The 26,557-nt window shown below is 55.4% G+C and overlaps 1 protein-coding gene across 1 annotated transcript; it reads right to left on the bottom strand.

The window, feature by feature from the left end:
- Positions 1–26,557, bottom strand: Fignl2 (fidgetin like 2). The gene is given in 5 exon segments (XM_032885101.1): positions 1–2,040; positions 2,043–2,732; positions 2,735–3,490; positions 16,272–16,333; positions 26,405–26,557. Coding segments are annotated over 5 exon segments (2,019 nt in total). The 5' UTR covers positions 26,413–26,557; the 3' UTR covers positions 1–1,537.

The raw sequence follows: 26,557 nt of genomic DNA, 5'->3' as shown, positions 1-26,557 counted from the left end.
GTGGGACAAAGATGGGGGGAGGGGGTCCCTTCTTGCACCAAAGATTGTGAAATGGCCTGAGGAGCAGGAGCAGGAGGGATGTGGTTTGCAGAGAAGGGCTCTGGACCAGCATCACAGGAAAACAACCCAGTTCCCTCCAGGCCCTCCAGGTCTAGCTAGACCCAGCACTCCATGGGGACAAGTAGACATCCCCGTACAGAGACACAGAACCCTTTCCAGGGCACTGCTCTGCCTTGTCACAGGTGGCCTGGCTCCTAGTAGTCAATATTGTGCCCAGCCAGACTTGTGGCCAGACCATGTTCATGCCTGAGGAAATCCTCTTAGCTTTTTATTGAGCGTCTCTGACAGAACCTACTTTCAGTCAGATGGCCTGAGAACCTTCTGCCTGGGTCACCTCTAAGGCAGGAAATGGACAAGAGTACCCCAACTCTCTGGAAGGTTCGCAGACCACCGGAAGCTGAGGACTGGGGCCCAAGGAAGAGAATGGCAAGAAAGCAGCAAGCCCCTTCCTCTGGGGCCTGTGACCCATCCTCACCTCTTGCTTGCAAGTTGGTCCTGGGGAGGAAGCCCTTAGATACATTCTGTTTCTATCCCTGGAACAGCAGTTTGGAGCTTGCTCATGTCTGGTCTTCCTCATTAGCCTCAAATCTCTCTGGTCTGGGAGAATCTGCTCCCCAAGGGACGGGGTTGAGGGCAACAGAAGAGCAGCCAAACTCTAACATTCTTTCTGAGGTCAGTTTCTTCCTGAGTTGTCAAAATAAAACGAAAAACAGCAAATCCTACACATCTTACAAAAATAAGAGGCCTAAAATATTTAGCAACCTACATTTCTGGGACTTCCCCTCAAAAAAAAAAAATTGAACAAACCAAAAGGCAAAACAAAAGCCTTCTTTGGGTGGTTTTTATCCTTGTCCCATCCCTAAGACCCCAAGATTTCAGGTGGGTAGGATACAGAGGAGACTTGGGGCTCCCTGCTCCACCTTTCTCAGCCTCCAGGCCAGAAGAACTTCCGCCAAGAGTTGCTGCAGTGTGAATGAAAACAATGAGGGAGGGTGGGTTAAAGCACAGGGTCCGGGAGACACTGGACGACAGAGACAGAAGCACAGAGGGTGATAGATAGGGACCGGAAGGAGGAGCTGAAAAGGAACGGGGACGGCATGGGGAGGGGTCAGTGACAAAACCCTGAGGAGAAAAGGAAGCCAATACTGAGAAAGAAGAATGGGAAAGGAGGGTGTGGCCCAGAAGACAAGAGACAGAGGTTAAGGAGAGAGAGCAGGAGTTCCTTAGGCCCTGATGCCAACTCATGTCGGATGTGCCGGGTCTGCCGGGCAGAGATGGCGAACTTCCCGTCCACAATAAATAGGAAAAACCTGAGTACACCGGTGCTTATGGCATCGATCTGCCTGGCAGAAGCATTTTCCTTCCCATTTAAAAAAAAAAAATCCACCGGGAGAGCCCTCCCTCTCCCGCCCCACATTCATCACTCCTTTGGCCAAAGACATCCCACCCAAGGCAGAGTTGGCCTCCTCTGCCACCCTCAGTGTCCGGAGCCATACATTTTGTCCCACTCAACTAATGAGTCCAGCTCCTTGGGAGGAGCCCGAGGGCCCACCTTGGCTAGAGCAGCCTCCACTTCTTTGTAGGAGAGGGGCCTCTGCAGTCCGGAGAGGCCCGCCTCGGCTGCTGCCTGCTGGCACAACTGCCCCAGCTCGCCCCCAGAGAAGCCCTGGGTGCCCTGCACCAGGGCGGCCAGCTCCCGCTCACTCAGAGCACAGCCCTGCTGAGCCAGCGCCCTCTGCAGGATCTGCCCGCGCGCCGCGCCGTCCGGCAGCGCCACGTAGAAGCGCAGCGCGAATCGCCGCCGGGTGGCCTCGTCCAGGGCCGCCGGCCGCGAGGTGGTACCCACCACCAGCACGCCGTCGGCGCGCGCGCCGCAGCCACCGTCCAGGCAGGTCAGCAGAGGCGCCCGCAGCGACGCGCCGTCGTCCCGCGCTGGCAGCAGCGCGTCCAGCTCGCTGATGAGCAGCACCGCGGGCGGCGGCAGCGCGCAGCCGCAAAGGCCGCCTGCAGGAGGCGCGCGCCCTCGACGGCACCAGAGGCCGCCAGGCTGGCTCCGCGCAGGCGCAGCAGAGTGGCACCCAGCCGGGTGGCGAGGCAGCGCCCCAGCAGCGCCTTGCCGCAGCCGCGGGGCCCGAAGAACAGCACGGTCCGCGGCGGGCGCGCGCTGCCGGGACAGGCGGGCGGCCTCAGCAAGGGCCACAGCAGCTCCTCCTCCAGCGCCGCCTTGAGCGCGCCCTGGCCCGCCACGTCTGCCCACTGCACCGGGGGCCCGCAGTCCACCATCTTGCTGCTCACCAGCTCCAGCGTCCCCGGGTCCACGCCCTTGGCGGGCTCCCCGGACGGCTCCGCGAATCCTCCGTGCGCGGCTGGGACCCGCTCCGCAAACTTGTCAAAGGGCTCCAGCTGCGGGGCGTAGGCGGGGGAGCCCAGCACCTTGAGAGAGCCGCCCCCGCCGTACTTGCCCGTCCCATCCTCTGTCGTCCCGGGTGGCTTCGCGCGGAACCCGTTGCCCCGACACTCGGCGTCGTCCGCGGCGGGATAGGCGGCACCATCGGCCGCGGGGGCCTTGGCAGGCTCGTACGCGTACTTGCGGTAGCGGGCCTCCGCGCCCTCGTCCACCGCCTTGCGCTTCAGCGACACGCCCTCGGCGGCCCCTGGGGAAGCCGTAGGGCGCGGGCTGGGGGTGGCGCGGGCGCGGGCAGGGCGTGGGGCGCCGCTAGCCCGGAGGGCAAGTAGGGCGCGGGCGGCGCGGCGGGCGGCGGGAGCGCCCCGTAGCCGGGCTGCGCCGCATAGCCCGCCGCCGGGTAGTTGTAGAGTGGCGCGGAGGGCCCGTAGCCGGGTGGCGGTGCTGGCTGCAGGAGCGCGGCCGGGGGCGGCGGAGCGAGCGCTGCGCTTGTCTGCGCGCAGTAGCCGGACGCCAGGTACCCGCCTCCGTAGCCCGCCACGTACTCGGTGGCCGCCGACGGGCCCCCGCATGCGTTGCCCGTGTAGAGAGGCTCAGTTAGGTTCCCTGCTACCACCGGGGAGCCGCCGAGGCCCGCGGAGCCACCTGCGCCGGCCGGCTTGGCTCCCGGGAGGCCTTCGTGGAGTGAGGCTAGAGGGTAAGGTGGCTCCGGTCCGGGCCAGGGCTCCGGGTCCGCTTTGGCACCGTTGAGGAAGGCGGCGTCACCGTAGCTGCCCAGGCCAGGGCGCTCGTAGGGAGAGTCCAGGACCCCAGAGTACTTCTCCGCGTATCTCTTGAGGAGGTTGGAGGCTGTGAGGGCGGAAATGTCGTCGTGTGCCCAAGCGTAGTGGCAGCGCTGGCGACTCCCTGGAGGCAGCTCCAACTTGTGGGCCGGTGACGGGGTGGTGGAGGAGACATCCAGGTGCTGCTCTGGCCACTGGTTGAGGGGCTGGGCGTGTTCCGGTGTCCAGTGCATCTTCAACAGAGCTGCAGGCAAGAAGAGCAGCTGCTGGTCAGCTCCTGGCAATGGCTCTAGAGACCCACTGACAGGTTGATTAGCCGATGACCGGCCACCCTCCCACCCGCTGGACCTAGGACTTGTTTTTTAGAAATAGTTTGCTTTACACCAAGAGGAACGCGAAATACCACGGTCAACCTTCTCTCCCGGCAACTTATCCTGACCACATTAGCTATGCCCCTCCACAGATCTGATGGAGGGGAGGGCCAGAGCCAAGCATTTGAGGCTCGCCCATGACAGATACTTGCTGTGAGTTCACTATGTGCCAGCCAACTGCAGGGTGTTAAGGTTTGTAAAGATTAGTGTAGCCTGTCCAGAACTGCTGGATAGGAAGGAGGTCCAACAGGTTGAAATTCCTACTCTTCACCTTGGCGCTCCCTGAGATCCAAAGTCCACTATGGGCCCTGGAGTTGTGATCATGCCCATCGACCCTGGAAACCGCAGTGGCTAGCCCAGCAACACTGGTTTCCTTGCCGTTTGATTTCTTCCGGCCTTTGCCTAAAGCAGCATTCTCAACCTGCAGGTCACGACCCCCCCCAAATATTTACATTATTCATAACGGTAGCAAAATTAGAGTCAACTATATTTAGGTTTGTAGCATTAGGAAGGTTGAGAACCACTGGCCTAAAGAAACTAGAACCCAATCGAATGCTGTTTGTAAAGATGGTGGCATCTGGGCAGGTACTGCTACCTGCTCCATCCAAAATAAACTTTATTTGGGATAGACAGGTAGGTGAGATGGTACGGAGCACGCGGGTCATGTCGGTTGCGTCAGAGGGCTGGTAAAGTAAGTACCTGCCACTCTCATGCTCGGGGACCTGGGTTCTATCACCGGAGCAGTTAAAGTGAACCCCAGTTTGTTCCGAGCCAGTGAGATCCAGGGCCCGAGAAATAGCACCAACCTAACCCAAGGACAAAATTCCAAAGACTACGTGAATCCATGGCATACCCGGACGGTTTTACAGTGATTACTTCTCAGGTCCAAGCTTCCAACAAAACTGTATTGGTGTGCGCATATTTTGCTGCCCTGGGGATTGAACCCACAGCCTCCTATGTGCCAAGTAAACACTACCAAGCTTTATCTCTAGCTTCTTGGCAAAACAGTATAGAGTAAATTCTACTTATTCCAGGGGCTGGTGATTTAGCTTGCCTAGCAAGCGCAAGGCCCTGGGTTCGGTCCCCAGCTCCGAAAAAAAGAAAAAAGAAAAAGAAAAAGAAAAAAATTCTACTTGTTCCACTAGGCATGGAATTAGGTCAAAAAGTATCAAATAGTTCAGCCACCGAGAAGTTCAGAAAGCAACATCCTTTGTGAAGTAAGAAAACAGAGGTACAAGCCTCCAGCCCTGGGGCTCTTGAGAGCATGACACTCCTGGCTAAGGACTCACCAAAGAACTGATGTCTTTATAGCACACCTTAAAGGGTTACATGGAGCAGTGCATCCCGGATGGTGGGAACTGCACATCGAGAATAGCAGGGGTAGTCAGATGCAGCTGTATATGCCCCCATTCCTTGCACTTGCTCAGCCCGAGCAAAGCAAACCAGGGCTGGCTCCCTTAGGACACTCTACTGCCACCTGCTGGAGACATCACAACCTACAGAGCTAGATGGGCTCCTGTATAGTGGGCGCCTACAGAACTAACCACTGGGATCCTATAGAGAGGACCAAGAGATGTGGTTTCTGGAATCGTGACAGGGTGCATGAGTGCAGGCTTGAAGTGTTTTCTCTGGTTCTGCACACCCAGCCATACTGGCAGTGGCCACACACAGCGATGTGGCTGTGCCGTGACTAAGGGCAGAAGACAGTCTCAGAAAGTGAAACCTGCCACGTGTTCCCCTTCTTCTATATCAACCGTGTAGCCAAAGACCTGATGGTCCACATAGAAGGCATTAGCGAAGGCGCTGGCACTTAGAAGGAAGGTAAGTTCTGGAAGGTGCCAACAGCCAGACACGTGACATGAAGGACGTGTTTTCAGGCTCTCAGCTCTCGCTGAGGGGTTTTCAAAGATGAGAGCCATCCCCTGGTGTCAAAGGAGCAGTTTCCCGGGACATCAGGTGACAAGTGATCCAGTGACAGGGTCACAGGAAGTAGCATCAGTTACATCAATGCAAATGTGTCACTACATCAAGCCCAGGCTCCGCCCCCAGTTATGGTTACCTGAGTTGTGGCTCAAAGCAAAGACATGTGACCTTGAGGACCATGTCTCCCTGCAGGAGAAATAGGGCATAATAAAGACCCAGGCCTGGGCTCATCCCCACAAGCTTCCAACTACCTTGTCGTTAGGGTGGTGTCTCTTCTGTCAGTCAAGCCTTGGCTCCAGCAATGCTCACCTAAATCCTCCACCAGGCAGCACTGGGAATCGCTCATCAGACTCTGGACCCCGGGGGCCCATTTCCACTTTGACCTGTTCTCCCAGCCTGATTCTCAGTTTCTTCTGCAGAAACCAGCCCTCTTTAGAGGAGACCCTGCTCGACATGGCACCTACACTACTCATTCACTGGCTGGTCTCCTCCTCATACACTTCAGGTCACATCCTCTCCACTTCAGCCAGGAAAAAAGAAGGACGAAGCCACTGCTCCTGCTTTCACTTTTATCCCCATCCATACACATCTTGTGACCAAAGCCTGATGTCCACCCACCTCAGAAGATCCCCATCCTGATCAAGCACAGGATCCGGTCCAACCCCATCAAACTGCTGTGTACCAGCTCCTTTCCCGATTCTGAGTAAACTCTTCACATCTCCAAGATGACTTCCCCTGACCCTGGGTCCCCACTAACTGCCAGCCCGGCTCTGAAGCCCGTCTTTGGAGGATCGCTGTCTACGTGTGGTGACCACGATCTGCTACGTGGCCTTTAGGTTGGCAGGAGCTGTTCTTCCAGCAACTTCTGCTAAGCCGAGTTCTAGAATGTTCCATTCCCCTCAAGCCCAGCCTGGGGAAGGACAAAGATCTGACCTGAATCCTAGCACTTAAGGACTGGGTCGAATAAAACAGGGAGGGAGGGAGGGAGGGAGGGAGGGAGGCCGGGCTCCAGCACCAGTGCTCAAGTTGAAAATGGTAGCCAGAGGAGTCTGGAGACACACCAGAAGGCAGGAGTATGTGCAACGTTAAGTCCACGTGCACTCAGAAGTGCCCGGGTCTAGCAAGAGCACCTGCGAGTGCACACAACACACCGAAGAGTGGACCCAGGTCCGTCCACACAGGCCACACTTCATCCATACTTCAGTGTGGGTGGAGATCTGTAACTCTCTGCCCCCTGCCAGCCCTTAACACTTCCACACAACCACCAGCCCTCCTGCATCCCTTCCAACTCATCCTCTATCCTGTAGTCCCTAGGTCAGCGGAGCCGGGGCTGAGGGAAGACACAGGGCTTGGGAAAGACAGAAGCTTAGAGTCCGAAGCATGTGTTAGAGCCAGATTCAGACCCTTACAGGGGACCCTGAGCAGACTATCCAACCTTACAGAACCTGTTTCTCTGGGTTCTATACATATACAGCATAATATACATGGGCATAATATACAGCAGGCAGAGGGATTAGGGATTTAAAATGACCTGTGAAATTCAGTACAAGCTACACATCCCAAGTAGTGCCTTTTGGCTGGGTGCTGAACAGGTCCCTTGACCTGGGTGGGTGGGGGTGGGGGAGGGGAGCAAGGGGCTGGCTAGAAGACTTCCCGCTCTGACAGGACAGGATGGCCCTCATGCCACCTCATAGACCCCTGCTCTGTGCTTCACCCACATGAGGCAGAGGTACAGGAGGAGTTCTACATCTCCAAGATCACAAAGCTGGTCCCCAACAGACAGGAGTCAAAACTGTGGTTCTTGACATCTCCCTGAAAAACCTGTCTCCAAGCCCTTTGTCCTTCGGCCTGAGATTGTCACAATGCTATGGTACCAGCTCATCTGTCCCTGGCCTAGGGAAATGGCTTCGATATGTTCCTGTAGACATAGCTATCTCCCAGTGCTGTGGGTTTGCTCTTCAGATTTCATGGAGAAATTTGTATTCCCCTGGCCAAACAGCCCTGAAAAGGCTGTTCCTTTCTCTGTGGATATGCTGTCCCACAACTGCAGGTGGCCCAGGGCTGGAAAACAGTTCCTTTTTTATTTTGTGGTCTGCCCTACTGGCTGGTAGCTGGGACTCTGGAGAAAGCACCCTCAGCACCCTCTCTCCATACAAGGGGGGGTGGTGTGTGTGTGTGTGTGTGTGTGTGTGTGTGTGTGTGTGTGTGTGTGTGTGTGTGTGTGTGTGTGTGTATAGTGTTCCCTGCCTGGTTTGCCCAGAGTACAACAGAGCAATCAGTGGTTACAGAATTACTGAATAGAATAAAGTTTCTCCTACAGCCCCACTTCTCATTGTAAGGAAGTCCAAGATTGCACAACAGTGATTTTTTTCCCCTGTGGTCCCCGGTGCACCAACATCCACAACTTCCATGGTCCTGCACTGCCTTCCCGCTGTCTTGCTGCCAAAGGTGCCCCACCCATCTCTGTGTGCCAGGCGGGGATTGAGGTTTGATACTCCACTCCTAAGCCCCAGCAAACTCCACACTGCCACTGTCCTAACTTTACAGTCTTTGTCAAGAACTATTGGCTCCATGGGAAGAGCCAAACATTTCACTGAAATCCTACAGGACTTCTTAAAAAATCGAGTTATGCAATCTGGACAGGGTGGGATAGGGACAAAGAGCACCACTGGGCCAGCACCCCTCTCTATTCCCACGAGCCCCTAAGATCTCAGAAATTCTAGGATTCCAGATTCCATTACCCACTGCTGGAGGCAGGCGGGTGGGAAAGGGGGGCACGGTAGAGAAGGGGCATCTGGACACCACTCAACCGTGGAGGAGGAGGGCTGATACCCCCTTCTGGGCAAGCCTCCTCCAGCTCCATTATCTTGCCCTGGAACAAAAGGGCTGAGAGGAGAATCCCATTGTGGGGCCTCTGCATGGAGATCTCGTTAATCTATTCACCAAGGCTCCCACAGGCCTTTTGTCATGAGCTTTTGTCTACTGCTTACAACTCATGGGGGGTGGGGGGGCGTTCCACAGCCCTTGGCAGATCCTGAACAGACCTCACTCCTCTGGACCCTGCCCCTCATGCCAACCCCCCAGCTATTGAAAAAGAGAGCCGGTAACGGGGAGACGGGGAGGACTGGACACTTACCCCAGTCCTTACAATTACCACACAGTAAACTCTTGCCCCAGTTCCAGGACAGAGAACAGACCCCAGCATGGCAGGATCCTCCTGCTTGGGGGCGCACTGCGGGCCTGGTACAGGGCCTAGTATGGATGGAGCTCAACGCATGTCTAGGAATTAGAAGTCGTTACCGGGAAAGTGACCGTGGCCATATTGACTAAACATAGTCTTCTCCCTTTCGACATTTTGGTGCGCTCTCGGGGCATCAATCGTCACAAGGTAGCCAGTGACAGGTAGGATGGGGTCAGAATGTGGCCCAAGTTCACAGCCTTGATCCACTGAGTGTGGTCAGGAAGGAAGGGAGGAGGCCCAGGAGGGAGAGGAACAGGGCTGTATCAGCCAAAATGCATTAGAGTTAGGCGGTGCAGTGCAAAGGTTGGGCAGTGCACGCCGCTGCTGACTGCGGCTAAGAGAGCATTTGAAAACTCAGCGTTCTCCACAAACGACCATGTGAAGCGGTATGCAGAGCAAGCCTGACTTAAACCTTAGAATGAACGCCTCAAAACAGTCAAATTAAAAGTGAAGCTTCAGGGCCAGGCAATGGTGCCTGCCTTTAATCCCGGCACTCACTCACAGAGGCAGGTAGACCTCAGTGAGTTCAAGGACAGCCTGGTCTACAAAGAAAAACAAACAAAAAACAACAAGGAAAAAAAGATTTTTTTTCTTTTTAAATCACTATTATTCTGACAACTGTTGATAATTTTGGCGTCAGTGGGATTAACAGTCAATTTGTTTGTGGTATGTATGGGTGCTTTGCCTACATGTAGGCCTGTGCACCAACTAGATGCCTGGTGCCCAAGAGGCTAGAAGAGGGTGTTGGGTCCCTTGGGACTAGAGTTACAAATGGTTGTAAGCTGCCATGTTCGTGGGAGGGATGACACCCGGGTCCTATGCAAGAGTACCACCCTTAACTGTGACCTTTCTCTCCAGCTCCTTGATAAGGGGTGTGTGTGTGTGTGTGTGTGTGTGTGTGTGTGTGTGTGTGTGTGTGTGGTGTCTCTGTGTGTATCTGTCTCTGTGTGTGAGTGATTGTGTGTGGGTGTGTGTCTGTGTGCATGTCTGTGTGTGTGTCTGTGTGTGTCTGTGTGTGTCTGTGTGTGTGTCTGGTGTCTCTGTGTGTGTCTGTCTGTGTCTATGTCTGTGTGTGTGATTGTCTGTGTGTGTGTCTGTGTCTGTGTGTCTGTGTGGTTTTCTCTGTGTGTGTGTGTGTCTGTGTACATGTCTGTGTGTGTCTGTGTGTGTGTATGTGCCTGTTTCTGTTTCTGTGTGTGTGTGTGTGTGTGTGTGTGTGTGTGATGTGTTTTTGTACGGTTATGTGCACATTCACGCAAGTACCAGCAGATGCCAGAAGAGGGCAGGATATCCCCTGGAACTAGAATTACAGGCCACACAACATAGATGCTAGGAACTGAACTTAGGTCCACTGGAAGCGTAGTATATGTTCTTAATGAGACCTTCCTGGTTGGTATTTTTGTTTGTTTGAAAGCAAAGGAAGGGGAGAAGGAGGGAGGCAGAAAAGATTTATTCTGGAAGTTCAGACACAGCCAAGGCTATCTGAGGCTCTGAGGCTGTGCACATCCCCCAGGATGGGTGTGCAAAGAGGGGAGCCTCGACACAGAACCCAGGCCCGAGATGACAAAAGAAGGAAGAAGTTTGCTGAGCCACCAACAGCATCCACACCAGTCCCCTCCACTACTCCCACTCCACAAACGTAAGTAGACATCTTCAGGGGCTAGAACACCGCCACGGAGGTGTGACCAGCCCTGGGACCTCTTCCCCCAGTACCAGCAAGTTCTATCTGCGCCCACCGCGGCAAGATGCATGAGCCCACTGAGGAGCGGTGCTCTGAGGGAGCAGGAGATGCGATGCCCTCCCCAGCTGCCCTAAATTCACTTGTAGCTCGGAGCCAGAGTAAAGATCATGGGGCTGCAGAGAGGGTGAGGCAGAGGGGTACGAGAAACAAGCACAGGTCTGACAGGCGGGAGCAGAGGCGTGGAGGTGGTCGGTCCACAAAGCTCCTCATCGGACTGATTCTCCATTTGCCTCCACCCAAGATTATCCTCTGTTGATTGTCTGTGAACGACACGGGTCTCTCTGCTGAGGGACGCCAGTCTGACATAAGAATGCAAGCCGCTCTTCCTCCCAGAAGAGATCCAGAGACATCAGCCCTGATCACTCAGAACCAGAGCCGGGCTTTTGGCTTGTGGGGCGTCTCACGGCTGCTGTGTGCTCTCTGCTCACTAAATCATCAGAGTCCACGGAGAGCCCCGTTTCCCTCATGCATCCCTCCCTGGCCCTCTTTTGCTAACCCCTTACCTCCTTGGGGAGGCTGGATAAAGACTTCTTGGCCCCAAGAACAGAGGTGGATGGACAGATCGCGGTGTGTGGTCTTCCTCCAGGACCCTGATCCCATTTTCCCAGCCCGCCCCCACTTCCCGCAGGGCCAATATCCCCTTCTCCACTCTCTGCTGTGTCCTCATCAGCCCACAATATGCTGTGATTTTTCCCACTGCAGGGGGCAAAGCCTGGAATAATCTGACTACATCCTCTGTCTGCTTTTTAAAAACCTTCCCGACACCATCAGCTTGAGAGTCGCCTAAGTTATTATTTCCGATCCCTCTTGTCTCACTTCATCTCCGTGTTTGGGCCCAACGCTCCACTCACCTGCCTCCACACATCTCACTCCACTGACTGTGGTGACTGGACACTAAACCAGCCCGCTTTCTAGGCCCTTATCTCTTCTCTGCCTCTCTAGCTGCACTCCATGCCCATAGCCATCCTCAGGCTCACAGACCGGGCTCCTCTCTCCATTCAGGTCTTTGGATGATCACAGCCAGGCTCAACAATTCGAGCACCCCTTGTGTATGTGGGTGCTACTCAGGCAGAGTTCTGCAGCCTTAGTTTCTTAACTGAGCTCCGCCATGGCTGGCACACGCAGACCGCAGTCCAACAGTTAACCGTCATAATGAACCAAGTCTCAAACTTGACCCTGAGCATCATAGCACATGTCCAGGCCATCTGAGCACTTGGAAGGGGGAGAGAGGGGAGTCAGGAGTTCAAAGTCACCCTTAGCTAAGTAATGAGTTTGAAGGCAGCTTTCATGGAACCTTGTCTCCAGACACCAATACCAAAAGCACGGCCCTAGATCAAGCTTCTGGCTACCTACCACCCCACCCTCCACACACCCTCCACCTTCTCCACAGCAGGAGAGAGCAGCTTCCTCCCTCCTGATTGTCCAGGCAGACGGCGCCTCTCACCATCCACTTCTTCACACGTTAGCTGTTAGAACTGTGTACAGAGTGGAAGCAATTCTCAGCACCTCAGGAACACCTCTCACTCACCCCAATTACTTCATTGTCCTCTCTGCTCCCTACTAATCACAGAGGTGCTCTGAAATGTCTGATGTGTTGCCGTTCATCCATTCAAAAGCTTTTTTACTTCTTTACCCATGTGTGTGTAAGTGATCTTGTGTGCGTGTGTATGCACATGTGCGTGCAAGTGAGCATGCATGTGTGTAAGCATGCACACATTGCATGTGCATGCAAGTGCATGTGTGTGCAAGTGAGCATGTGTGTGCAAGTGAACACGTGCGTGTGTGCACATGTGCGTGCAAGTGAGCATGCATGTGTGTGTGGGGGCTAGAGGTCGATGTTGAAGGTTTTCCTCAGTTGCCTCCCACCTTACTTTTTGGGACAGCAATATCTCTTGCAGAACCTACAACTCACTGATTTGGCTAGGCTAGCCACTGAGCTCCAGGAATCCATACATTTCTGCCTCCTGGCGCTGGGATTACTCCCTGCACTGCTGTGCCTGGCTTCCCCCCCCCCCCGTGGCGAATAGAACTCTCATGAGTGCATGACTGAGCTATCTCACGAGTCCTTTACCCATAAGTCTCAGATTAGAAGCTGAAATCCTCATGGCTGAGCAGTCCTGCTAGGTCTGTCTCCGTAGGGATGGGCGGGTGGATCTGATCCTCCACCTCAGCTGTTATCCCTGTCACAGTGGGTGCTCCCACCCTGGGTCACCCAATCTCACCCTCATGGCTCTGCTTCACTTCACCGCTGGCCCCTCCTCCTGACGCTCTTGTCAGCTCTTTACCTATAGGCTGTTCTCTCCCCCATGGAACCACTCAGAAGCCCCACGAGAGCCAGTGTCCTTCCATGTTCATCCCGAGCAGCTAAGACGGTGCCCGACACACAGTCCTTTTTAATAGGGTTTAGAATGGGGGGTGGGTGGATGAGTGGGTGGGTAGGGTGAGTGGGTGGGTGGATGGAGGAGTGGGTGAGTAGATGGAGGTGGGTGGGTAAATGGAGGGTGGGTAAGTGGATAGATAGGTGGATGGGTGGGGTGGGGGGGATGAGAGTGGGTGGGTAGATGGATGGGTGATGGAGAGGTGGGTGGGTGGATGGCTGCGTGGGCACGCAAAGAGGCTCAAAATTGCTTCTGTCTGCATATAAGGAAATGGGGTCTCACTAAGAAGGTAGGATGGCAAGAGAAGCCAGCAAATAGATGGAGAGGGGACTTCGTCCCTGAGAACACCAGAAGAAAGCACTCAGCACCAACTGGACTGGGGCCCAAAGGCACCCATCCCAGTTCCCCAGGACCCACCTCGCCGCCCTCCTTTCTTGCCTTCCTTCAGCTCCCCTCCCACAGTCCTCTGACAGAAGACAAAGGGGGCAACGGAATTCCCATCAAAGGCCAGGGACACATGGCAAAGAGATCAGGGCCCTTGGGACCCTGCTTCCTGGAGGTTGTGAGGCCTCCCCGTCAGCCTGGCTCCTCTCTGGGGCGAGGGTGTGGGGGGTACTGCCCCTGGCCTCCTCATATGTCAAATGCCAAACGGCAGGAGGTCAGCCTGAGCAAAGCCGGCCAAGTGGCCCCCATCTGGGCCATGTGTGCGCACACACGAGCTGGGGGAGGGGGCAGCAGAGAAATCCCTGTCTGTGTCCTCAGTCAGGGTCACAGCCAAGCTGTGACCATCTGTTGTCCTCCTGAGGCCAGGCCAGGAGCAAACCTTCCACTTTTCCTGGACTGGAGGGTTTGCAAAGACTTCAGTTAGCATCAGTCTTTCCTCTCGGGGAACAGCAATAAGGAGGTACTGATCTCCTACCCTACAGCAGAAGAAACGGGAAGGAGGCAGGGGCTCTTCCAAGCTCAGACATCAAGCAAGACTCAACCCATGCTTCCAGTCCTATCCCTTGCTCAGGATCAAAGTCGCCAGTCAAGACGCCAGGACTAGGCTCCGGAGCCCAGCCACCCACCCATTCCCTGGCTGCCGCGCCGCTCTGCTCCAGTCCACCTCATCTCCTCCTTCAGGAAGCCTTCTCAGACTGGCAGCCCCACAGAAGTGCCCATGGTCTCTTACATGTAAGGTCCCTTTCCTACTGTGGCTGTCTGACCCAGGCCAGAGTCAGCAGAGGACAGCTCAGCCCCCTACTCTCAGGCGGTCTACAGCTACAGGGAACATAGACAACATTTCCAGGTGAGGCAACTTGACAGACTGCAGAAGGAGCATGATGGGACAGGAAGGGTCATGCTTAGCTACAGCCACAGTGGGGCAGAGATGCCGTCGGCTCCCAGCACTTCATGTGAAGTCCCACAGCTTCTAACCCCACACTATCCCAAAAGCAGCCACCAGCCACCAGCCATGGGGTACTATTTACATTTAAACCCATTAAAACTTAATAAAACAAAAATGTAGTCCTGGAACAGCACTGGCTACATTTCAAGCACACAACGGCCATGTGTGGTGACTCCATAAAGCATGGGACCATGGAAAGTTCTAGATGGGGCTCCTCTCATGGCCACCAGGGCTCCGCTCTGTAGCCTGCTTTGTGGGAGCCACTCTGGAGGGCCTCAGAATTTGGGCTGTCCCTTCGGCTTCCCTGGTGGCTTTACAGCCAGTCACTCTGGACTCCAGCTTCCCTGAGATGGCCTCAGCCTCACTGGGGTAGCCCCCCTCCCCCAGCCCAGCCAGTCTGGTTCGCCCTGAGAGAGGAGGGGCAGGCCGAAGAGCAGGACACAAGGTAGGAGAGGGCAGTTTGTCATCTGGGCCTCGGGCTGCCTGGTCTTCCCTCCCCCATCGGCTCCTACGTGCCCCTCCCCCACCCCGCCCACCATCTTCATCCTCATCCAATCCCAAGGACAGATGGGGGTCGGCAGAGGGGGAGAAATGTAACCGCGGAGAAAGCTCTGTCAAATGACAACACAGTCCGGGGGTCACAGCTGTGTCCCCTGAGGCCTGGACAGTCCATGCCCAGCCTTGATGTCTGGCCTGGTCTGAAGTGGATCTCTGCAAAGGGAGTGAGGGGGTGGGGAGAGACAATGGCAAATCCTAGGGGGAGATAATCTCAGCTGGATTATTCCAACCGATGCAACCCAGGCCCACCACTCAACGTGGTCACGCGCCCACACGCCCACTCACAAACCCTGACCGGGTAGAGATGGAAAGGTAAGACAGGTGGGCTCCCTCATCAGCCGGACCAGGTAAGGAAACTGCTTGTTCTGAGCCTAATCCTTGTTCCAGGCTAGCTGAAGATCCTTTGTCTCTGTCCAGTGGTCTGAGCAGGGTGGACATTCCCCCAACCCCCTCCCTCAAACAGACACACACATGCACACACACGCTCCCACACACACACCCGCTCACGCACAGCTGCTTTCGCAAACCCCCACCCCCGTGGTCTCTGGCCAATCAGAGCACTGACGAATAAGTCCCACTGTCCAACAGCCCCCAGGGAGTGTATTAGCACATTTGAACCGCTCAACCCTCCACTGACAAAGCCTGGGGCCTGGGGAAGAGACGCAGCAGGAGGGTGGGGCCTTTGGGGAGCTAACTCCCCCCTCTCCCTCCCCCTCCTCCCTCCCAGGAAGAAGCTTCACATTCTGGGGCTCAGAGAAATTTGGGGGCCTCAGACCCAGCAGTGAATAAGAAACCCATAAAATCCCAATTTACACACTCGCTGATCAAACAGCCCGGCCACAACCCGGGGAGGCTTGGATGACTCCCAGGGCCCCTACCCACCACTCTCAGCCGTCATGAGGAGCCTAAAGCTGGACACAAGGGCTCAGGGACCTGCCAGTGCCTCCCGTGATCTGGCTGCCTTTGCGGGTACCTCAGCTAGGTCCCAGCAACCCTCATCCACTTGAAGTCTTTCCTCTGGTACCACCCGCCTGACTTCCAGCCCAGAAGCCCTGTTTCTCCCACCCCCTTTCCCAGCTGCTCCACCCGGCTCTCCCAGGACCATCTCCAGATGCTGTCCCTGCTGAGGAAGGCCCTAAGGCCTGTCCTTCCACTACCCCATCTTACCCTCAGGACAGGGCAATATCCAGAAACACTTGGCTGTATCCTTCCATACACTATCTCCCTGCGTAAGCCGAGGAAAGAGAACCATTCGCACCCCCGGCTCTCCCCTAAAGAAAGCACAAATTATTATACCTCATGCCTGTGTTTGAGTAAGAAAAGTCATCTGGTAAGAGAACCAAATGCTCTTTTAAGTGGCCATCACAATTTCAGACCCCAGGTGATCAGCCAGGGACCTCAGAGGGGGCTCACCCGAGCTGACCTGTGTGCGCATGCACCTCTTGCCTGCTGGAGATGGAATAAAGGAATGGCCCAATGTGTTTCCTGGATTTAAAAAAAAAAAGTGAGTCCTGGGGCTGGGAACGGCTTGGAGGGCTGCATGGCCCAGCCCACCTGGGTCCCAAGGAAGTTGCAGGAAAGGCTGAGGATAGCCCAGTGTGCTTCCCAAATGCTAAATGGAACACACACATACACCCACACACACACACACACACACACACACACACACACACACACACACACACACACACACACACACTCACCCCATCCAGAAATCCCAAGGACGGATGGAACCGGCAGAAGTCATTGCATACTCTTCCGGAGCCACCGTAGGAAGGATGCGGTGTACGCCCATTCTACAGCAGGACGGGCCTCTCTCTGCACCTCCCTATCGTTACCCGCTGGCTCGGAGTCCTGACCTAGTACAGTTTAGACCCATGATGGACCCGAGGGAGGCCGACCAGAAGAGTGACCACAGCTGGGGATCTCTCAGGCCATTCCAGCAAGCCCAGACAACAACTGTGGCCCGGCTGTGGGAGAGGGATCGCCGACCTCCTTCCTGTCCATGGCCTATCTGTTCAGAGTGAGCACAGGCCGTGGCATTGGCCTATGAGATGAATGACAAGTCTGGATCTCCGATCTCTCCTCCAGCGTGAACTGGTAGGGAGGGCTGTGTGACTGAGGGCTTCAGGCTCTTTCAAAACGTGCTGGTGGGAGCTAGGGCTGACCAGGCAGCAGCAGGGGCTGGGGCAGGGGCAGGAGCAGGGGCAGATTTGAATCAGCTACTCTAGCATCTGTTCCATGCTCCAGCCTGGGAGAGCCCTAGGAAAAAAAAGAGTTTTCCCAGCCGGAAAACAAACAAGCAAACAAAACAAAAACTAGAAAACCAAAACCCAGCAGATCTGAAGGGCCACTCTGGAGAAAGGGCCAACTTAGGAGCTGTGTGCTAGCCCTGGGAGAGCACAGTCAGGTCTCACCCATCTGTGGGCCTGGACAGCCCCTGAAAACATAGGGCTTCACAGGCTATCCCAGCCAGCCCCTGGCCCCTCCAGTCTACATCCCGGGACATTTTTCACCAGCGTCTCCTCTGTCCACATGGAACCCCAGGGCCCTCATGATGCCTCCTCTGTCACTGTGAAACTGCCCTAGCAAGATTCTCTGCTTGTTTCCGGTCCTCAATGAGAATCCACTGCCCAGGTCTAGCCCTCCACTTTTTCACCAACTCTGAAGAGCCAAGGGTCCAGGTGAGAATCTATAGGGCCTGCCAGGGTGTCCCGAGGCCTTGGATACCACACCGCCCAGGAAAACGTTCCACCCTCTCCCTCCAGAGTCACCCAGGAGCCGCAGCCCGTATCATAAGGCACCTAAAACTGTCATTCTCTAAAACTGTCCCCTCTAGCTGGTGCCACACTGAGCCCTCAGCCTCTGCTCTCCAGCCCTTCTGTCTGACTACCGGAGAGGTCCCTCCCCCTCCCAGCACAGAGTACGAAAGCCAGCCCAGACAAGGAACAGGCAGAATCATTCTCTTAAAGTGGCTCCAGTTAGGAGGTCAATCCCTTCTTCTTCTGACCAGCCTCTGGCTTGTCATCTCACCCCTGCAGTCACCGCAGTCTACCCTTCGTCTGTGTTTCCTCTGCCAGGCTTCTGTCTGTCCAGCCCCTCTGCCCTGAACACCTTCCTCCAGTCTGCACTGAGGGACTTCCAACCTGTTGTTCCACTTTGACTCTGAGGCCATCCCCCGCTCCCTGCTCCACTGTCCCACCAACCATTTAGATGCTTATTGACTGAAAATGGCTGTCAATCATTAAACCAAGCTCCCCTCCCTGGTCAACACCCTTGTGCATGAATCTCGCTAGACCAAGATCCATGTCCAAGCACCCCTTGCCAATTTCTCCCATGCCCACACTTCATCCCCCATCAACTCTCCAGATACCCCCAGATACAGACAATGTGTATGAGGGGAACCAAGGCCTTAGGGCTGTGGGCTGGTCCATATTGCTTTATAACAATTCCTGTTTCAGGACAGCGGCCTTCTGGAGCTGCAGGCTCTACATCCTCAGGTTCAAACAACCACCCAGCAGAAGCATTCCAGAGAAAACACTCACAGCCTGCACTGAGCCTATCCCTGCAACTGCTCTTGGGAGAGATGCTTTGGGTTTTCCTCTGAATACTCAAGGACCTGTAGTCGAACCCTGTGCTGACCCACCTCAGATCAACTGCCCCTTGGGGTTCAGTTCCTCCCCCTTCCCGCACAGAGAGCCATACAGGCCTGTTTGGAGGGCTGTCCGGGACCTGTGGGGAAGACGGACACTAAGGAGGGAAACTGTCACCTGCTGCTAGGTTGATCTGGGGTCTTTGGGGCTTGGTTGTTGGGTGGGCAGGGAGAGAAGAAACTGTTAGGGTACTTGGCCAGATTTAAGCCATAGGCCCTATGCATAACTGGGAAGTCTGCGACCTGTTCTCAAAAAAATACTTTTCATTGTACAAATAAGGTTGTGTTTGTCTACAGAGGAAGAGTAGCGCCTGAAAACTGTCCTCCTAATCCACAAACTTCTCAGAGGTCCTGGAACACAAGACTCAGGCCAGGAGCCCAGAGTCTCCTTCGAAGCTCGGTACTTCCCCTCCACTCAACCAGACCTAGGAGCAAGTCGCCTTGAGTTGGGGTGGGAGGCCTCCAAAAGGCTTAAAGTCTGGTTGATCCTTTTGCCCTGGCCCCAAACGTGCCCCCATTCCTGCATATGGTGCTGGATGAGAGACGAGAGACACACCCTCAAAGTGCCTGCCTGACCAAAGGTGAGAAAACAGGCCCAGGCAGCCCACCTCCAAATCTCCGGGCAGGCAGCCCTCCCAGCCTCTCCTCAGCCCTGGGGTGCTGAGCTCACTCACTCAGCTATGCAGCCAGGCCGGTCCACCTGGGTGTTGAGTGGGAAGGGCTGTCCTCAAGGAGATGGCTTTCACAGCTGCAGGGCCACCGGAACAGAGAGAGCAGGAGAAACTGGGGGAGGACACTAAGCAAAGACTGAGCAGCCACGGACACCCCTCTGCTCGCTCGGGTGGGTTCTCAGCACACGACTACACACTTCAATATGCCTGGTTTTCATAAGAATACAAGGATGGTCTTCCCTTGTAACAGATAAGGATATCAAGGATATAGATTTCCCTTGTCTAAGTCATCAGGCTGGAAAGGGGGAGGAGGACAAAGGGATATCATTCATTTAACAGTTAAAAAGATAGGAATATCTCTTGATTCCTCCATACTAATTGGCCTCCCTCACCATTTGTAGGGTTCCCTAAAACCTCCTCCCATCCAGCCTAGCCCAGAGCTCAACGCCCTGTAAAGTCACTCTTGTGTCCAGCCCTGAGGACCTCTGTCCTCCATGTTAACTCCGGATAGTGGTTTGAGTCACTGTCACACTCAAGAGAAAGCGACCGACATTTATCACCCCTTGGCAAACAGCAAAAGTTCCACGAAAGGCTTCTGGCCTCAGGGAAGGCAAACTGAGGGAAGGTTCTAGAAACCTGGAGATACCGTGCTCCCCACCCACAGGGACACTCCACATCCAACTGGAGCTATCCCATCCTCTGGGAAGCTCTCCTGTAGTTCTCACATGGGTGGGTGCCTGCTTGATGCCTAATGGGTCCCAAGCTGAACTCTAGACTCCCTCAGCCCCAGCAACCCAGCCCCATGTTTCTCAGGGGGGGACTGGGGACCTAAACCTCAGGCCTGAAGAGGGTGGGACAGTAGGAATACAAGAGACCATCCCCACAGGACATAGTCTGCCTGCAAAGGAGAAAGGGCCTAGAGCTTTAAGTCTGAGGCTCCTTGTTATAAAACTCAGGGTGAAGCTGGATCTGATGGCCCATATTTCACTCGGGAAACTAAGGTAGAATTGCTGGAAATCCGAGGTCAGCCTAGGCTACACAGTAAGACCCTGTCTTTAAAGTAAGCAAAATTAATTTTAAAAAAATTTTGAGAGGCATAGACAAAGACAAAGAAACAAGACAGATATCCCATCCCTTAAAGGAGTGGTTGAACCATGAAGCCTCTGCCCTCACAAACGGATTCCTGTCCTGTCCGGCCAAGACATAAATCAGCAGTAGTGCCCATCTGCCAAGTATTAGGTCCCAGGATCAAGGCCCAGCCCTACTTCCCACAAAAGGAGAGGGGTCTAAGCTAGAGGCTGACACCTTTAATCCCAGCATTTATAAGGCAGAGGCGGACAGATCTCTGTGAGTTCAAGACAGCCAGGGCTACGTAGTAAGACGTTGGATCCAAATAGCATTAGCGGAATGGACAGTTAACCTTAGCAAGCTCTCTCTGTCTCAGCCAAATGCCCGTGTGCCCTTCCGCCATGCGATGACCAGTACAAGGATCCTTGCCAGAGGCCCAGTGCACTTGAATTTCTTAACCACGAGATGTTCAAATCTCATGGAAAACCCCCTAGCTTCTGGTAATTGCGAGAAGCAAAGCCATCTATGAACTGCTGCTGTATCTCAGTGGAGCAAGGCAGAAGAGGCTATTTCTCCTAGTGCTCAGGGGTCCCTAGAAAGCTTGTCTGTCCCCAACAGACATCTTCCAGGTGGGGATGGAGTCATAGCATGTGGGGAGGGGAGGGTAGTTGGGAAGTGCACAGTAACCACTAGGTTTCCCCCCACCCATGACCTCAGGGAACACCTCCCCAGACTCTTGAGCATCCAAGGGTCAAAACGGACTCTGAGCTTCAGGAAGACAAGCGCTAAGTGACCCTTGTCCCAGTTGCCTGCTCATTCCCAAGGACAAGCCCCTTCCCAGGATTCCTGTAATAGCAGTTGGTCTTCCTCCCAGACTCTCCCCAAACCGCCCTGTACAGTCCTGAGTGGCCACATCCTCAGAGGTTCTATCTACTCGGACATGTTGGGACCAAAGCCTGTCTTTGTCTCTTTGCTGGTCCCTAGCATCTTGTAAGTTCCTTGAACGTGACACCACATAAAAACAATGGGTGGGCATTGGATGAATGGCCACCTTGAGCATGACCTCCAACCACATAGCAACCACTGTTCATGTTAGAGGCCTGTGGTAGGCAACACTGGAGCTGGCACCCCCCTGCCCAGGGATTGGCAAGATGGTTCAGTGGGTAAGGGTGCTTACTGCCAAGCCTCACAATTCAAGTTCCACCCTTGGGAAGAGAACCAATTCCTCGAGCTGTCTCCTGACTTCCGCACATGTGCAGAGACACATACGCACAATCAATCAATCAATCAATAAGTGTGAAAGGGGTTTTGAGAGAGATTAACTCTGGCTCCAAGTATGAAAACCTAGTTGATGTAAGAGAAATCTCGGGGAGCACAGACAATGCTCTTGGGAGCACGACTGAGATCCGCACACAGGACAAGCCAGCCGTGTGTTGCTGGGTCACCACAGGAGGTAGGGATCCACCCAGGGGTCAAACAGTGAACGGTGGTGTCTTTCTTGTGTCAATGACTCATCTTGTCACTGGTCTAGGTGTGCCAGGCACTGAATGGGACAGAGGAAGGCAGGCTCTCCTGCTTGCATGAATCCTGAGCCCTGTTCTTTATCCTGATGCTGCCTGGGAGTCCAGGACTACATGATATAAACTAGGCTCAGTGGTGTGGAGATAGAACCCAGGATGGAGGGCCCACCTAGCGTGGGAAAGCCCCCCACCTCCCTCCGACTTCAAGCTACAGTACTGCAATAAGTAACGGGATGAAGCAGGGTGAGTGCAGGCTCAACTCTTCACTGTGACCTCCTGCCCACCTCCAGCTAACAGGTGAATTCTAAAGCTGTCTACGGAAGGCAGCAAAGCACCGACTGCACCACTGCAGTGTTTTCTTGGCGTGGCAAGCCAGGGGAATGTTCCCTTCACAGCAATCACAGCCCTACAGACTGGGACATTCAAGAACACCAGACCCTTGATCCCCGCTCCTTCACTTCTCCCGAGATGCTCAGCACCTTCCTCAGCTCACTTCCCAAGCGGAGCTTAGCGCTTCCAAGCCACACATCGGAAGGGGGAGCAGCCCAACCTTGACCTGGGCAGTGTGAAAGCTGTGTCAGCAGCTGCCAGTGTGCTTGGCAGGCAGCTCATGCCAGCGACACCCTGCCAGCGACACCCTGCAGCTCATACGGTCCCCCTGCTGTGGGATGAGCACTCAGCAGGGTCAGAAGACCTTGGCTGTCCTCAGAACCTCAGAGGGACTGGGCCAGGGCTTCTGGAAATACTCCTTATGGGCTTCAGGGGCTCAATAGCCCTTAAAGGAGAGTGCAGAGTATTATGGTGTCAGCCTGTGACAGTGCACTTTTCTGGGGACACTTTCGTTTCTGCGGGCTCTGTAAGTCAAAACCCACAGTTTGTTGTTTCGCCCTAGTGGCTCAGAATCCAAACCAAAGCCCAGCCATGGTTGGTGGCGGCTCATGCCTTTAATCTTAACACTCAAGAGGCAGAGGCAGGCAGATCTCTGAGTTCGAGGCTAACCTGGTCTACTGAGAGAGTTCCAAGACAGCCAAGCTACACAGAGAAACCGTATCTTGAAGAGAAAAAAAAAAGAGAGAATCCAACCCAGGACCTTGTACACTCTAGCCAAATCCACGACTACTGAGCTAACGTCCAACCCTCACATTAGACTCCAGTTATGTGTACTTAAACATAAGCCCTCCTCGCCCACTCTGCAACTCACGCTGACTCTGCCATGACTCCAGGAAACACAGATTTCTAATTTTACTTCTGGGTGTGGTGGGGTCACCATATGTATGCTGTAGCACTGAGCTACACCCGACCCTTTTTACTGTTGGTGACAGTGGCTGGATTTGAGGCAAGGTCTCCCTCTGTGGCCCAGGCTGGTATATAACTCAGTGTGTGAGCCCCTGCCCCAGACGAGCTTTCAACATGGGGTAATCCCGCCTCAGCCTGTTTAGTGCTGGGATTACAGGGGTGAGTCCTCACACCCAATTTTACAGTGGCTCTCTTTCCTTCATGCAGGGAAAACCTTGGAATTCACAGCTTGAAGAATCACTCTACCTTACTAACCCTCTAGTTCCCAGGAGGCAGCAGGGTCAACCAGGACTAAGACTGCAGGGGACAGTGGCTCACCCTTTCCTCTCTGACTTCTGCCCACTGGTGCCAGGAGCCATCAAGGCAACAGACCACAGGTTTGCCAGGCCTTGGTCACCTTCCAGTATGTAGCCCTGGGACCTTCCTGAGCCAGCCTCCTGTGGAGCATGGTTTTCATTAAATAAGGTGACGAAGAAGTCATTAAATGCCAAAGCAAGAAGAGGCAAAATTCTGCTAGAGGGGTTAGGGGAAGAGAGGGTAACCAACCAACCTGTCCCCTGACCTCCTTCATGACCAGTGGTGGGGGAGGGGAGGAGGCAAGGCTCCTCGGGACCCAGAGCTGCAGCAGTAGGAACTAGTGGTGGGGAGTTGGGGGTGTCTCAGGCCAGATAATAAGCAATTGTTAATGTGATCCATATGGGTCCTGACTGGCCTCTCTGTTTAACAGGATGATAATGGGGGGGGATGCTGGTCTGTGGGGAAGGAAAGGAGCAAAGTCCTCCCTGGACTTGGAGGGTGGGGAGGATCCTCAAGGAGGAGGGGAGAAAGAAAGGAGGGGCTGAGCAACTCAGGGGGCTCCACCACCCAGGAGGGCAGAGCTCCTGTCCAATGGGACTGGATTCCATGTTTTGCGGACCACCCGGTCAAAGTCTTCTTCACCAAGCTCCTTTTCCTCACCCTACCAACATTTATGGGTACCCAAACGGTACAAAGTACACCGTGAGGCGGGTGTGGGTGTATGTAGGCTGGCCTTCTGGAGGCAGAGCCTCATTTGGACCCAGCCACAATGAAAAAGAGATACAGGTGCAATCGCTGAGAGACCATGGAGGGAGGGAGGGGCAAGTGACAAAACTGGGGACTCTGGGGAGGCTACCCAGGGGGATCTGTGGCATCCTAGCTGGGCCTTGAAGAATGAGGAGGTTGTGGCAAGACTGGGACAATGGAGAAGGCATTTGGCTGAAGGAACAGCAGGAGCAAAGGCAGAGAGGCGTGAAATTGCGTGGAGAGCCCGGGATTCAGCAATAAAGCTGCGGCCAGGCAGGGGAGGGGAGGGACTCTGGGTTCATAAAAAGCTGTAGCCATGGATGACCAGAAGGGAGGCAGGAACGGACTCTGGAACACCACGCTGGGGCCTGGGTTCCTCTCTCCTGCCTTCCCCTTCCCTGCCTTGATCTGGAATTGTCTGACTCAGTGACCCTCCTTCTGGCCACTGTCTTCCCCAGAGCCAAAAAATATGCAGGCCCTTGGAGGCCCACCGCATTCCTGGTCCCTCTCCTACTCCTAGGGACATTGAGAAGGAACAACTCCAATCCTGACTTTCAGCTAAATTCGCGTTGGCCCAAAAGGCCTTCCCTCAGCAGATAGTACAGCAAGGGCGTGAAGGTCGCTTCTGGATGCTCCGGGCACCAATGGAATCAAGTAGGAATAAATGAAATGGTGCTAAATGTGGGTAAGGGCGATTTACGAGGCCTGTCACACCGCCTTCCCGGGCCATCCAAGCAAGACCCTCCCCTTTCTTTGGGCGACTGGAGAAAGTCCCGCCCCGCCCCCCTGCACACAGCTCAGGGTGGTCGAAAAACCCGCTCTCGGATCCTGGAGCATTGCAGATCTGTACCCCCATTGCACCCCGTTACGGCTGTCGCTGGGGGCCGGACTAAAACTCAGAGAAGGGCGGTCACACCCTGCCTAAGGGTGCTGGGGGTGGGTGGGGGGACGGGAGGTTCCGGAAGGGCGCTTAGGGGTTTCGGATGGGATTCTGGCAGGGTCCAAAACTATCCCGTGCAGTCAGAGGTCTTTGGACTGCAGCATCTCCTGGCCCACTCCAAATACTGGATGGCTCCAGGGGAAGGGTCAAACCCCGGGAACCGAAAAGCTCCTAGACTGTAACCCTAAAGTTGGGAGGGGAGCAGATCCCCAACTCCTAGCTACTGGGCTGAAAGCAAGAGCCCGCTCAGCCTCTACTGCCCGTGCGGACAACACAAACATTCTTCCGTCCTCTATTCTCCTCCAAATTAGGTATCCATGGAGACAGGGCCGGCAGCCTGACAGCCCCACGGCCTAATCCTGATTTAGTGACCGTTCCTTTAACAGCCCACCCACCCGCCCACCCACCCCTGCACTCCCGGCCGCAGCGGGGCGCAGGCTCCAGGCTGCTTTCGCTCTCCTCGGCGCTGAATGCTCACAGGCCCTCAACCAGCAGGAACCACTGGACCAGAGAGGTCCGGGAGGAAGCCAACATCTATTAAGCTCTTACTGTGTGCCCAACAGTCTACAGGGGACCCTCTACCAAGGGTCTGGAAGTGGGAATCTCTGCATAGACCAGAAGGCTTTAGGAGTGGGGAAGTTTAAGGGGCTCGCGCAAGAGCCGGGAACTCCGAGGGGCTCCGGGTAACTAATGGCCCACGGGTGAAAGTAAGCGCAGCTTTGTGCAACACCCCAACTCTGGGCTGGGACTGCTGTCCCGGGCTGAGGAGAAACGAAGGGCGTGTGCGTTAGGGGCGCAGGGACCGAAATGGCCTCAGTCTCCTGTCACTGCCCCGTCACGATGCTGGGGAATCTCCAGGCCAGTAACCCAGACCCCACCCCCTCCCGCACACACAGGGGCCGCTGGACAAAGACCTGACGGAGTGGGAGGGGCCTGCGGGCCGGCCCTCGGGCTCAGGCCGCCGGATCCTTCTGGGACCCGAACCCGCAAATCATGGCTCCCTCTCCCCAAGCCCGCAGACTCCCCAGAGTCCGCCGCTCGCTAACACCACCTCCTCGGCTCCAGACTGGGCGGTGGAGGGGGTGCCCATCGGCGGCTGAGGGGCGATCTCATAGCTGGTCGCCCCCTTCCTCCGGGGAAATGACCCTGGACTCCCACGCACCCTCTCGGGTCTCTCCCGGCCTTGCCCTCCGACCTCCGCCTAGTTGTACCCCCTGCCCCTTAGCCCCCGCCCTCCCCGGGCCTCGCACGGCCCCGCGCCCGCGGACAAAGCTCTGGACATCGGACCGCACAGTCGCCACCCCCTGACCCCCGGCCGGCCCCCGCTCTCCCGCGCCTGCCCCCTCCCAGGCCTGCGATGCGTACCTCGGCATCCCGGCCGGGTCCTAGGTGAGTGTGCGCGGCCTGGGGGGGCGTCCGGCCCAGGGACCGGGGCGGGAGCGCGGGCCGGGGGCGACGGGCCAGGGCTGGGGGTCAGCGGCGCTCACCATCCTGGGGCCGCTGCTGCTGCGGCTGCTG

Source organism: Rattus rattus, chromosome 1 (assembly GCF_011064425.1).
Source record: "Rattus rattus isolate New Zealand chromosome 1, Rrattus_CSIRO_v1, whole genome shotgun sequence".
NCBI classification, from domain to species: Eukaryota; Metazoa; Chordata; class Mammalia; order Rodentia; family Muridae; genus Rattus; species Rattus rattus.
This window is presented reverse-complemented; position numbering and strand designations above follow the sequence as displayed.